We start from the raw sequence: 13754 nt of genomic DNA, 5'->3' as shown, positions 1-13754 counted from the left end.
TAAAAAAACTTCTTAATACATGAAAAAGTACTAAATCGTCGCGGGGTACTACGGTACTATTTGGGTGCAAAAAGTACTAAATTACTGACTTTCCACCCCTGGTTTGGGAAAGAAAAACCTTTACTATCTTTCATGTTTAAAAAAAAAAACAGCTGATTTTCACTAAAGATTTGTTCGAAGCTGTTAATTACTGCTGTGAAAAAAAAAATTCAAAATGTTCAGGATCTCGATTATCAAACTCTCAAAAATTGCTCACTCTCACGCATTCTCACGCTCTCTTCTACTGGCAAATAAAGTACTTGAACGACTTTCAGTAAAAATTTATTCTAATTTGCACATATTTTTTAGTACAATAACACACTTTTAATTTGCACAAATTTTTTGGCGCATAAAATTTTCCCGGCCTAGACGTAAAAACAAACTGCAGTGGAATCCCTAAAAGCAGATGTTTACAACAATAACAGTACATTCGTAAATTGCTCATCTGAGGGCATAGAATTTAATATTATAGAAGTTCAGATTTCTTAACCATAAATCGCATTCCAAAGATTGATTCCACCAAGAACCGTATACAACAGGGCTATACATTTTTTGATTTCACATGTTTACATAACCTAGGGTATGCCCTAATGCGCGATGAATTAGGACAGCATAACCCAAAGACTGAGATGCAGGCAAACATTTTTAGCGGAAACGATACAACTGCAATAGTGTCAGGAGCCCTCCAAGTAAGTTCATTTGTTATAACTAATAAAATTTCTAATTTACTCAAGCAAAAAATTCCCTTTTATGGAAAAAACGTTTTTCAATATGTTTTGTTTCAAATTATCAAAGCTTTAAACATTTCCCTACTACGAAAGTACAACAATAAAAACAATGACTGATTCCCCCAAGAAGAACTTATTGGCTCCGCCTCCCCCAACATCTTTAAAATTGCCCCTACAGAATTTGAAAACCAACACCGGCTCGGCAACGGGTAATCCTCGAAATAAATGTGCTCTAAAGCCGGGACATTCGCTGATGGATTGGATACGACTAGGCAACTCGGGTGCTGATCTGTCGGGTACCAAAGGACGTATTATCCCTGTGACACCAGAAGAGTTGGCAAAACACAATACTAGAAATGATGCTTGGATGGCTATACGTGGTGTTGTATATAATGTAACACGTTATATGGACTTTCATCCTGGAGGTATGTTACTAGGTACAAACTAACAAAATTTCCCATGAACATTCCATTAAGGAACAGGGGATATTTCTCTCATATCAATGAGTGAAGTCCGATTAAAGTTTTATCTCAATGAAAAGGGCCTCCTTTTATGTACCGACTCCGAATAGCGCGCTGTTGGTGTCGCTATGCGGCACGCTGCAGTTGAGAACTTTTAACATGGCAGATTACCTTACAAATGTAGCCAACATTAGTAAAAAAAGGGAGGGTGATTGCCGGTTGTACGCAATGGATTGACCCCATGAAATACTTCATGGGCAAGGGCTACCGCCTCTGTGCAACACACTGGCACAACAACCACAACATTAATAACCACCGGTGAAATAATATTCTGATGTTTACTTTGAACACAGGCGCTCGGGTTCAAATTCCGTCATAGGCGGACATGCTAAACTCTAACTAGTTACTAACATATAAATATTTTTCACGCTTTTTTATATTTTGTGTAGGTATTGAAGAACTTATGCGTGGCGTGGGTAAAGATGCAACTAAACTCTTTAACGAAGTCCATGCTTGGGTGAACTACCAACAATTACTTAACAAATGCCTAATTGGACCCTTGAAGAAATCTTCGAGAATAGATAGGGTTCTAGAAGAAAATGACACTAACAAATTATCAACCTTTGCCAAACCGCCTATACCACCCCAAGACATTGCACCCCGTTTGGATTGGATTCAGAATCGCAGTAGCCTAACCTTATGCTTTTATACAAAACAATTTTGCAATCCTGGCTGTTTAATACAAAATTTAGCCTGCGAAGATAGCAATCATATTGAAATTTGGATAATCATTGGTAATCACTTGCATAAATACAAATTCAAATTAATGGGCATGATATTGTGGCCACCAAAAGAAATCAAAGTTGCCTCCGAAAGTGGTAAAATAGAAGTGTGCTTACAAAAACCCAATGATAAACAGGACTTATGGTCGGGTTTGGGAGAACATCATGTGGAGAAATTGCTAAAAACTTCCATAGAAGAAGATTTGTATTTGGACTATAGCGCTTTTCTATATAAGGAATATAATCATGATTCTTTTATATTAAGGCTTAAGAATGAAAATATCATATGCTATTTGCCTGTTGGCTATCACGTTTCCATGGAAGGCTTAATAAATGCAACAAAAATTAGCAAATGTTATACTCCCATTCCTAGTAAATATATGACCAACCAGGCCAAAGAAGACAATCAACTACACTTCCTTATAAAGAAATATCAGCATCCCAACAGTTTTTCAATGTATTTAAGTCAAGTGCCAGATGAAACAAACCTAAAGATTTCTTTGCCAAAAGGTAACTTCAAGCTAGCATCGCTCGCTGGCCATAGGTCAATTTGTTTGCTAGCCGCCGGCAGTGGTTTAACGCCATTCTTGTCTTTAATTGATCACTTGCTAAAAAGAAGCACCAACCGAATGTAAGAAACACTCATGGTAATTGCAATACTTTATATGTTAATTTTTTTAAATATTTTTACAGAGAACTTTTAAAGCTGATCTACTTTAATAAAACATGTGAAGATATTTGGTGCCAAGACAGTCTATCTAACATTGCTAAGCAGGATGAAAGGCAAGTAATATAAAGGGTGATTTTTTTGAGGTTAGGATTTTCATGCATTAGTATTTGACAGATCACGTGGGATTTCAGACATGGTGTCAAAGAGAAAGATGCTCAGTATGCTTTGACATTTCATCATGAATAGACTTACTAACGAGCAACGCTTGCAAATCATTGAATTTTATTACCAAAATCAGTGTTCGGTTCGAAATGTGTTCATTCACCGTAACGTTGCGTCCAACAGCATCTTTGAAAAAATACGGTCCAATGATTCCACCAGCGTACAAACCACACCAAACAGTGCATTTTTCGGGATGCATGGGCAGTTCTTGAACGGCTTCTGGTTGCTCTTCACTCCAAATGCGGCAATTTTGCTTATTTACGTAGCCATTCAACCAGAAATAAGCCTCATCGCTGGACAAAATTTGAACACATTTCGAACCGAACACTGATTTTGGTAATAAAATTCAATGATTTGCAAGCGTTGCTCGTTAGTAAGTCTATTCATGATGAAATGTCAAAGCATACTGAGCATCTTTCTCTTTGACACCATGTCTGAAATCCCACGTGATCTGTCAAATACTAATGCATGAAAATCCTAACCTCAAAAAAATCACCCTTTATATGTAGAGTTTAAGCTTAATGATTTCTATGGGTTGGACTGGATTGCTATACTTAAATTCAGAAATGAGACTTGTGTTTCTTTGTGATGTTTTTATGATGATATAAATGCGAAATATTATCAGGCAGAAGTCCAGCCTTATATCCTTATGTTATGAGGCTAGGAGACAAGGGAGAGAGAGAGCTGTAAAAACGTATCGCAGTATCTACAGAAAAGTATCTATCAGTTTAAGTAAGTGCCGTTATTTTCCACGGAAAACTAGCCCACAGCATCAGCCCATGACCTATTTCGCATGGGCATAAAATAGAGGCGAAGTTACCAACGCAACATTGTAATTAAAATGTACCATCAAGATTTTGTCGGAGTTGTACCTATCATCCCGGCAAGAGATGACTATAATCACCTAATTGTATAGTGCTCCGATGTGTATAGTGTCCATCGTCATCACGAGAAGCTTAGCTGAGAGTTACCGAGCCCAGCCACAGGTTGTGAAATGCTTCGTATACGGAGTAGCTGCAATTACGACAATCATAAAGAGAAGGCACCGGCTTTTGTTTAAATACTGAGTGCCTATAACGTGAAAAGACGAGTTATTGGCATCATTAATAACCAATGGACATAACGTTCCCGCTGCGATCGGTCAAATGGAACGGAGCATGCTCACCTATGGAGCTCACCTATGGAGGTTTGCACGTGAGTAGACGTGTCGCGCGTGATTCACGGCTCACGAAAAAATCACGAACAACATGATATCCCAATCAGTGTTGCCACTCAAGAAAATTATTTCCTACCAAAATTTAAGAAAAATCTTACCAAACCCCACCAAAACCTACCAAATATTCTACAGGCCAAAAATGCCATCCACCACCGAAGATTTTGGCCATTCCAATTGCAACATATCAAATAATACATTATCAACCCTACAAAGTATGCATGACAGAGATCGTTGTATTCACGGTGTAGACATATCCGTCTGTCTATATCTTGATATAGTTCCCTTTATGCCGATCTCCCGATAAGAAATCTTGAGTTAATTAAATTCGTACTTATGCCCCGATTTCAATAAGCAACCGTGCCGAGTTTGGATAAAGCGACCTCCCGATTTAAGGGTTTTAGCCCAGAAATGGGCTTTGCTACCCATTTTCGCCGTTGCAGTGAGTATGGATAGCTGTGAGCACCACCCTGCTGGAACATTGAGCTCCGATCTGTGTGGTGTTCATTGCTGTCACGGGAAGCTTAGCTGCGAGATACCGGACGCGCCCTTGGTTGCGGACAGTGGATTGCTCCATACGGAGTAGCTGCAACGGCAGCTACGGAGAGTCTCAGTGCTCGTTATGACAAGGCGAGTTATTGGCGCCTTTAAATAATCAATAGCCACCTTGTCCCCGCTGAGAAGAGAATAAAAACCTACCAATTATGGTAGGGACCTACCAACAACGGCAACACTTAACACGATTCATAAGAAAATCACGACTTAGGGTTGCTATTCTATTCTGCTTTGGGAAAAGATGTTTGTGAAACAAAACGATTCGGACAATTGTATCAAGTGTCTTGAGATCAGGTTTCAGCAGTCAATAGCGGATTTGGCATATAAAGGTTTCTTTCGAGATAGAAGCGATGATAACTTAACATACTGCGAATTGAGGAACCGCGCTAAAAGAGTGAAAAGAAGGATTAAGAAAAATGGGCATCGTGCTCTGTTTGATAGTTATAGGACTTCTAAGGATTTGTGGAAAGTCATTAGAGATAATGGAGTTCTCAAGACCGGTTCCTCAGTTACTACTGGCAACTCTCCTATAGTACTCAATGAGACGAACCGTTCATTTGTAGACAACTAATCTGATGTACAAGACGATGTGTCGGAATTTCTGCGTTCCCTGCTAAAAACGGCTTTTATTTTAGCAGCATTACTCCCGATGAATAGTTTGATGCTTTTATGTCAGTTAAATCTAATGTCGTTGGGTATGACGGGTTGCCGATGAAGTTTTTTAAGATCATTTTTCCATTTATTTCCGATTTTCTTCTTTTTTGGTTAATAACATAACTATGACCTTCACATTTCCAAACAGCTGGAAGATTGCTAGGATTACCCCTATAAGGAAATAAGGAGTACTGGTAATGTATCGGAATATAGACCTATAGCATTACTGCCGGTGCTTTCGAAGGTAGTGGAACATGTTTTGAAGAAACAGCTTGTGACCTACATTGACCGCAGTTCGCTTTTACATGATTGCCAATGCGGATTCAGGAAGGGTAGATACGCGTCCATGTTGCTTTTAGGTCTTACCGCCCAAATTCGGAATTACGTGGCAGGTCATAATATCTGTATTTTTCTCTCTTTGATCTAAAGAAGGCCTTCGATCGGGTGGATTACTTCGTCCTGATTAAGAAGCTGTCCACAGTTTACGGTCTTGGTAAAATTTTGTTTTTGGACGACTTATTTAAGTCCATAGAGAATTGGTGTACCCCATATGCGTATGCGTGTGTCGTGCGTGAGTAAAATTTTTGTCTCATTATAGTGCGTGATTGAAAAATCACTCATGTGCACATCTCTAATCGTTACCTACACATACAAATATGGCTACAACAACAATATTACAAAACCTTCCACGGGGCAACCCTACGGCTTCGACTACTTTTGTCTCTTTTGATAACACTGTAGCGACAGATTTAAAACTATGATGGGAATCGAAATCACGTCTCATGCACTGATAAACCGAGCTTCTTACCAATTATACGTCCAGAGCCCTCAGAACGCACCCCAACTTAGATGCAAAGTTCCTCGATCTAGGATAACAATAACAATAACTTTCAGAGTGCTTCCTTGGTTTAGTCCTTCAGTCTTAGACTTTAGACCAATAACATACCCATTTTTAATCATTTAATGCTTCTAAAGCTTTCTTTTTCTATGTTTTTTCAGATTTGAATTCACCCCAGTGCTATCAAATCCAAATAACTCTTGGACTGGCGTTCAAGGTCATGTGTCTTTGGAATTATTGTCTCCTTTGGTGGAAAAATCGAATGCCAGCAAAATTACCTACATTTGTGTATGTGGGCCCTCAGGATTCAACCAAAAAGTTGAGGAGATTCTTCAAGATCTAGAATTTCCCACAGGAAACTTATTTATATTTTAAAAAATTCAATTGTGTATGTGTTTGTAAATTTTGTGTATTAGCTGCATATGTATATAAATTTTCATACTTTAATAAGAAAGATGAAAAGAAAATTTATAAATATTTTATTTATTAATATAAATTATATAATTTTAGATAATACTACAAATTAGATTTCTAGTAGTTAGCATTAAATTATAAACTATATATGTATGTTTTAAAAGTCTGTGATTTAGGTTTCTCTAGTCCAAAGATTACCCATTGAGTTTCCATTTCCCAAAAGTTGAACAAAAGGAATGATTCTTTTATGGATTAAAAACAAACGTAAATAATTTAATTCAATGCGATTAAGTATTCCCATTTGGTATTCAGTTAAAAACTATTTTAATATGCCCGATATAGGGCTTATGATTCCAGTGGACTTTCCTTATAACTATGATAGCCACCACATACATTTTTAGCTTAATGTTTCTTCCTTCAACCGCCGTAGCTTACGATTCCAGTTGACTTTCCTTATGACTATGATAGCCACCATATACAATTTTAGCTTAATGTTCCTTCCTTCAAGCGCCTTAATTCATGACACTTTGAATATAAAATTTAGTCCAATACTAGCTTCAGAGGAAACATTTTTCGTATATGTTCTTACCATCATCCATATGGGATGCGGCAATTAATCCTTCCATCTGATGGACATTTTGCTAGATCCTCCTATAGCTTTGTATTTAACATTTAGTCCAATACAATCACATCATCCATATTATCAGCTTCTGCGGCAACATTTTTCTTTAATTTTTCAGCAGCAGCTGCTATGGTGGATGCAGCGGCCAATTCTTTCATCTGATTGATATACTGACGTTCTGCTAAGCTCTGCTGTTGCAGAGTGTTGGTTACTGAACTCATGTCAACATTGCTTTGAAATATGTTGGAGACCAGTGAATTGAGTACACTGGATGATTTAGTCATAGCTTCGTCTTTTTTCATCAAATTACTCTCAACTAATGAACTGGCATGCATGGCCAAATTTTTGATTAATTCAAACTCAGTTCGCATATAATTGTGTTGTGGCGAAGGTATGGACGAGGTATGGGCTTTATGTATAGATAAATCTTGTTCAAATTTGCCATAACTACCAGGATACAATTGAAATGGTTCATTTGTGGGCTTTTGTGTGTCCTGACGGGCATAGGGTCTATAGTCCATTTTTTTATTTTTCATAGAACTTTTTGATTTAGAGGACAATTGCAGATCAGCAGTTTGTAAGAACTGTTGCATGTTGGTAGTCGCCTTCTCCATGGACTCTTGATATGATGGCAGCAACATGGAGGTGCTAGGAACTGGGGCTACCTCTAATGTTTCTACACTAGTTGAGCGAATTTCTTGTTCTGGTACTCTGTTTGAAGAGTAGCCATGTTGTAGATGTTCAGCAGTTATTAGCGCTGACATGAATTGAGGAAATAAGGGTTTATCCAAATAATTGACAGCATCTGAAACATCAGACCTATATGGCAGCGTATTGTTAATTGTTTCCATTTTAGCAGCAGTTGGGCGATTCTTGCAGCTCACACCAAAACCTGGTATAGCCTTTGAAACCAAGGCTTGCGATACACTGGTAGTAGTCTCTGTGGAACTTTTCCCCTCTTCTTTTTCCATAGCTTTTCGTGCTGTAATTTCCTGCACACACAGCTTTATGGCCAAATCCAAAAAGTTGAGATTTTCAGGAATACGCTCTACCTTATCCTTTATGAATAGCTTATAAACCTCCACCAGCAGTTTGGTGAATGTATGCTCCTTTTGATTCATGTATTTTATGCATTTTTTATGTATCTTATAAATGTCCAGCATTAGGTCAATCAGTTCCATATCATCTCTTTGATTTTGATTTTTGGCCAGAATATTACGCAAAATTTGCAGGGTATTGCTAATGCATTCCTGATAGAGATCTTTGCGGGCAGCATCTGCTATATAGCGTTTATCCACATCGGGAGTTTTATACAAATTCAAGGCAATGTCTATTAATATCTTATGGTTGTTGGTTTCAGACAGCAGAGATGTGAATATTTTGACGCATTTCACTAGGTGGGCCGAAAAACTGCCCGGCCTATCAATCTCTGAAGAGGGTATGCGCCATATGCCATTAAACAAATTATTATTTTTCCTTTCATAGAAGATGCCGTTTACCACATTTCCCAGAGTGGTTTTGTATTGTCCTATCAACAGCTTTTCACAAGCCTCCAAATTACGGTGTCCTGGGGGAGCATACATAAAATGATGCACCAGACGGTATATGGATTTGTAATGTTCGGGAAAACGGGTCACACACTCCTCTATGTTTTGTACCACCATTCTGTATATGGTTTTCAATTCCTCCAGCGAGTAGGTGGATTCATTTCTGGCATGAGATTTTAGATTTAAATCCATTTCAGATTCACTGTGAACACTGGACGATTCTGTGGATGCAATGGTGGAAGTCGAGCTGCTTCTGGATGATGATCTTGAGCTTTCTTGAGATATTCTGCGAGCGGGCGTCTCCAGGGGAGTTGCATTCTCAGCAGGTTTTTCATTTTCATTGGCATCAATTGCCATGGGCACCGCTCCACCAACGGGCAAATTTGGTGCCTTTTCTGCCATTTTGTTTTTTAACATTGTCAAAGAGTTTCCATCAATTTTGGCTTTATTAAAAGCAAAAGGGCTATTCGAAAGATTTATTAGAACCTTGGTAAATAGTTCGCCGTTGTATCTAGACACAGATCCCTCGCGTGCTATATACTTGATGATAGCAGCATTTATGCGATAGAATACCTCAAGTGCTTCCACTGAAAGCGGTGTGGGATTACTGTGATTTATTTTAATCGGATAGGAGGCATTGCTCTCATATAAGTAGTTTGCTGCCGATAGATAGTGAGTTAAATAAATCTTAGGCTCCTGCTTGCGTTTTTCGGCAATTTTTCCCAGCATATATTGGCATAGCCATTTCTCATCATTGCTATCACTGCCATCGTCCATTTGACTTAATGTAGAATTTTGTATGGAGTTGGTCAGGGTAAAGCAATTCTGGGCTATATTCAACATATGCTCTTTACGCTGCTCCACATCATCTCCTGGGGGTTCTAGCATATTTTTTGGACTATATTTTAGGTATCGCGAGAGATACGAGTGTATGGTATAGCAGAAGGAACCATATTCAATCCACAAGAGGGTTTGGTATTTATTCAAAGCAGTGCATCTCTCAAAACAACGCATTACTTGGTCACATTCCTTCCATAAAGAATCTATGCTGATTTGCTCCAGACCATTAAGTTTGGTCTCGATTTGGCTTGCCTTGGATAAGGCTATGCCGGCCCAAGAATCGAACCTGGTGGGGTTAATGACCAAGTCCAAAGTGTAGAATTTGGTGGCTTTCTGAAAATCGCGATTTTTAAAATAAAAATCGCCCAATAGATAATACAAATCTATGATTTTGTAAGGTATGGTACATTCATGAATTTCATCTATGTTGGTATCACTTTCACCCTCTATGTAACTTATCACCCTTTGGGCAAATTGTGAAGGATCAAGTTCTTTGGGCAGCAAAGACATGATTTTTATAAGCATTTGCTCCATATCAGAACTTATGGATTCCAGTTTGTAGGAGTTGAACTCAGGCAAATGTTCCGGCTTATATAAATCGAATATTTGCAGTGACCTCTCCCAGGTCAGCTTTAGAGGATATGCCTCATGGTCTTCCAAATGTTTTGAGCGAGCCTTTTTCTGAGGGTACTTGAACAGGCAATAGGTAAGCTGTTCTATATTTTCATAGATTATGTCGCGACACATATCATAAATGGGGGCCTTAAAATTGAACACCACCGCATCCAGGGCATATTGTAGAAATTCTCCATTCTCCACAGAGCACCACTGTCGTTTGCCCAAATAATCGTGTGCGGTAAATAACAACAGGAAAGAATTTGGCACCACTTCGCTTGATACTCCCGAACTTTCGGACATCTCTTCTCTCAACAGCAACTGATGCAGTATGGTCCACGATCGCTTGAAGTTCAAATCCGATCCATGGCTGCTGTTCCTTTCGGCGTTTCCTTCAAATTGATAGACTAAAATTCGCGTAATGTTGTCCACCATACGAGAAAGTTCATCCTCACTCAAATGCATAAGGATTTGGTGGCCTTCTTTTAAAATTATTGCTTCCATATAAGAAGTGCTAAAATTAATTAAATCTGCCAGCATTTTCTGGCGTTCATACGATTTGTTATCCTCTAAGTAATGGCAAACGGCGTAGTGATAGCATTTCTCGGCCCAGCTTATACAATCTTCGTATGAGGACATTTTCCAAAGAGATTGCAATAGGATTTCCAGCATCGTTACAAAATCTCTTAGCCAATTTTCATCTTCATAGTTATTGTTGCTGGTTTCTACATTACGTGTAACAATATCTGCCAGCTGAGGCCATAGTTCGGCTTCATATAGCTTGGGAATATTGCAAACATCTATTTGACTTAAATATTGTCTCTCCATCAGTTGCATGAATTCCACATTTAAACAAACATTTCCAGAGTTAGGTAAATGAAGAACAAAAGTAGGATTTCTATCAGCCAGTATCGAAGATACTTGCTTAAGACATCTTAGACAATCGTTGAACTGGCATTTGGCTGCACATAGCAAATATTTTATATAGAGTAGTCTAAGTTCAAAGTCGTAGTTTTTGTGTTGTATCACAATTTTGCAATTGCCCAAGTTAAAGCACAAATGATGGAACACCTTGTCCCAAATTCTATTTTGAAAATTCCCGCTATTCAGGGTTAGCTCCAGAAACAACATGCAAATGCGATAGGAAGACTCGTAAATGGTGGAAGAGAGCTGATTCCAGCTACCCAGATCATAATGGTCTATATACAGCTCGAAAATATCTATGTACTGCTGCTTTATCTCTTGCGGTAAAGGAACGTTCCAGCACTGCGATATATATTCCAGCCATTTAAAAATAACCATCATTATGTCAATTTGTTGCTCTTGTAGTTTTTGTAAAAACATTTCAAATTGGCTTTGGGTATTACTTTGGAATGATGTGCCATCCTCGCTAGAGTTCTTGCAATCCAAGCACTTGAAGTCTGCATCATGTTTCATATTGTTTTTGCTGGATTGCGAACTAAATGGCCAAGTATCATCCGCAGATTTGCGTGAATATTTTGCAAATGTTCTTTGCAGGAAGGCCTTAAGAGTATCTTCAGTTTCTTCTTTGTCTGTCTTTTTTCGCGAAGAATACCTTCGATTCTTATGCCAACCCCATTGCTCTAGAAAGTGTAAATCGCTGCAGCGCCTTCTAGCTTTACTTCTGCTACCTTCGCCGCCCTCCAATTTATTATTGGAATCCGAGTCTTCGTTATTGGAGTCCACAGTTTGCATGTCCGAGACTTCTAGAGCAGTACATTTGTTTTGTTCCAAGTTAGAAGTATCTGTGGTATTATTAATAGTTGATTCCTGGGCATTTTCATTGTCCTGGGGCTGGGGATTTTCGTCTTTCATCTCCTCGCCACCATTAAGTGTGCTCTGCCCACTTTTTACAACATCATTAAATTTAAACACATGGAAGAAATCAGCTCCATTATCCTTCAAAAAAGCGCAATAACTTAAAATAAATTGTCCAACAGTTTGCCAAGACAAATCTTCCAGAGTTATCTGCTGCAGGTATTCATCGATTTTTATAGAATCATTTTCATCTTTTACATCGTTTTGTGTTAGGCCAGATAAAAAAGTCAAACTCTTTTTGCTGCTGAATGTTGTGGGCTCAAAGGAGGATCGTCCACACATAACCAGGATTTTTGGAGCAAACCTAAACCAAGTCGCAATATCATCTATTATACCAACAGCTTCCAGGTTTTTGGGATTACGGTGTTGTATCTTTTTGGCAAAGACATATGACCCAAGAAGATTTCTGGCATTATACAAAGTACTCAACATTCCATCAGCTGCTCTCCAATGTGAGGCATTGTTTCTTAGACAATTATCGAAAGCATATTCGGCCAATTCTATGCAGCGCATTTCTAAAGCCCTTTGACCAAATTTATGCGAAGTATACACATCCGCGCTGTCTATCAACAAGGCAGAAACGTAGTTTTGCAGGGCCATGCCATATTCGCTCCTGCCCTCAAATATGAAAGCAATATTTTTGTAACAATTGTATTTGATGAACCTCAGTTTGTCGTCTTTATTGCCCTCAATAAGTACTTGCGTTTCCAACAGATCATTTAGGATGGTTAAGGCCAATTCATCATTGCCTTCAGCCTTAAATTTAATGGCACGTACATATTCATTCTCTGCTATTGCTTCCTGGGCCTCCTTAATGACGGTTACTTCATCCTGCTCGGAAGTATCTCCATGCTCATCTTCATTGAGTGCAGTTATTTTCATCATTTTTGCATTTCTTAACATACGTTCGCTTTTTTTATTTATTGTCTTTAATCGCGTAAACAAAGCAAATTAGCAATTTAATTAAATTTTATTTTTATGTCAATTTCACCGGTATGTGACTGTCGCAAAATTGAGTTAACCAGCTGATAAGGCAGGGTAAGAATTTTTTTCAAGGCACGATAGATTTATTGTAACAAGGTAAAGACTGCTGTCGATGTACACATCTTGTAAATTTTGTAACGTTGTTGCCAACACACAAAATCTGTGGGCGTTTTTGTGTATGTTGGCAGGAGATTTGCGAGAAAGAAGAAAACATAAACAAACTTCCGACATCTTAATACCGTTAAATTTGAGATGAGATCTTAAACCCCGTTTACACTGCCCTTTAAATCCGGATTTAAGGGCTCGGTCATGTGTTTTCCGTTTATAAAATCAGCTGACGAGAGCCTTAAATCCAGATTTAATGAGCAGTTTAAGCGGGGTTTAATATGAATCTAAGATTAATAAGAAAATTATGATATTTTGTAAGTTTTTCGCAACTATACGCAAAAATAAAGATATTTTGTTAAAGTATTTCACAACTGTTCCGAAAGCTATTTAAGCCGTGGTAGATGATATACGAAAGTAATAAAATAAATAGAGAGCATGCAGTCCCCTTTTGACACTTTCCCTGACGTTACTACTCCAACTTAGTTTCGGATCATGAATCACGCCCAAGTACCTGGGCGCCGCAGCTCCAACCTATTCAGGATAGGTCTCTTGAAAACACCCTTCTATCTCTTCCTAGTGAAAAGTATTATTCTCATTCTGTTTGGCGTTTAGTCCGTTAGTCC

General features: G+C 38.4%; 2 protein-coding genes across 2 annotated transcripts; one reads left to right on the top strand and one right to left on the bottom strand.

The window, feature by feature from the left end:
• Positions 1–416: 416 nt before the first annotated feature.
• Positions 417–6629, top strand: LOC106088188 (cytochrome b5 reductase 4). Its single transcript, XM_059368818.1, has 5 exons — positions 417–728; positions 835–1192; positions 1678–2641; positions 2704–2793; positions 6324–6629. Exons 2-5 carry the CDS (start codon positions 877–879, stop codon positions 6535–6537), a joined length of 1584 nt encoding a protein of 527 aa, XP_059224801.1. The 5' UTR covers positions 417–728; positions 835–876; the 3' UTR covers positions 6538–6629.
• A 67-nt stretch (positions 6630–6696) lies between these two features.
• Positions 6697–13035, bottom strand: LOC106081693 (calcineurin-binding protein cabin-1). Its single transcript, XM_013243846.2, has one exon. It carries the CDS (start codon positions 12940–12942, stop codon positions 7249–7251), a length of 5694 nt encoding a protein of 1897 aa, XP_013099300.2. The 5' UTR covers positions 12943–13035; the 3' UTR covers positions 6697–7248.
• Between the last annotated feature and the right edge of the window lie 719 nt (positions 13036–13754).

Source organism: Stomoxys calcitrans, chromosome 5 (genome assembly GCF_963082655.1).
Source record: "Stomoxys calcitrans chromosome 5, idStoCalc2.1, whole genome shotgun sequence".
Taxonomy (NCBI): Eukaryota; Metazoa; Arthropoda; class Insecta; order Diptera; family Muscidae; genus Stomoxys; species Stomoxys calcitrans.
The sequence above is the reverse complement of the archived record's forward strand: the minus strand, read 5'-3'. Positions and strand labels throughout refer to the sequence as shown.

Excerpts from the sequence above, each read along its gene's own strand:
- LOC106088188 (XM_059368818.1), top strand. The coding sequence starts at position 877 with ATGACTGATTCCCCCAAGAAGAACTTATTGGCTCCGCCTCCCCCAACA. Across the intron at positions 1,193-1,677 it reads TATGGACTTTCATCCTGGAG|GTATTGAAGAACTTATGCGT; the intron begins GTATGTTACTAG and ends TATTTTGTGTAG. Across the intron at positions 2,794-6,323 it reads ATTGCTAAGCAGGATGAAAG|ATTTGAATTCACCCCAGTGC; the intron begins GCAAGTAATATA and ends ATGTTTTTTCAG.
- LOC106081693 (XM_013243846.2), bottom strand. The coding sequence starts at position 12,942 with ATGTTAAGAAATGCAAAAATGATGAAAATAACTGCACTCAATGAAGAT.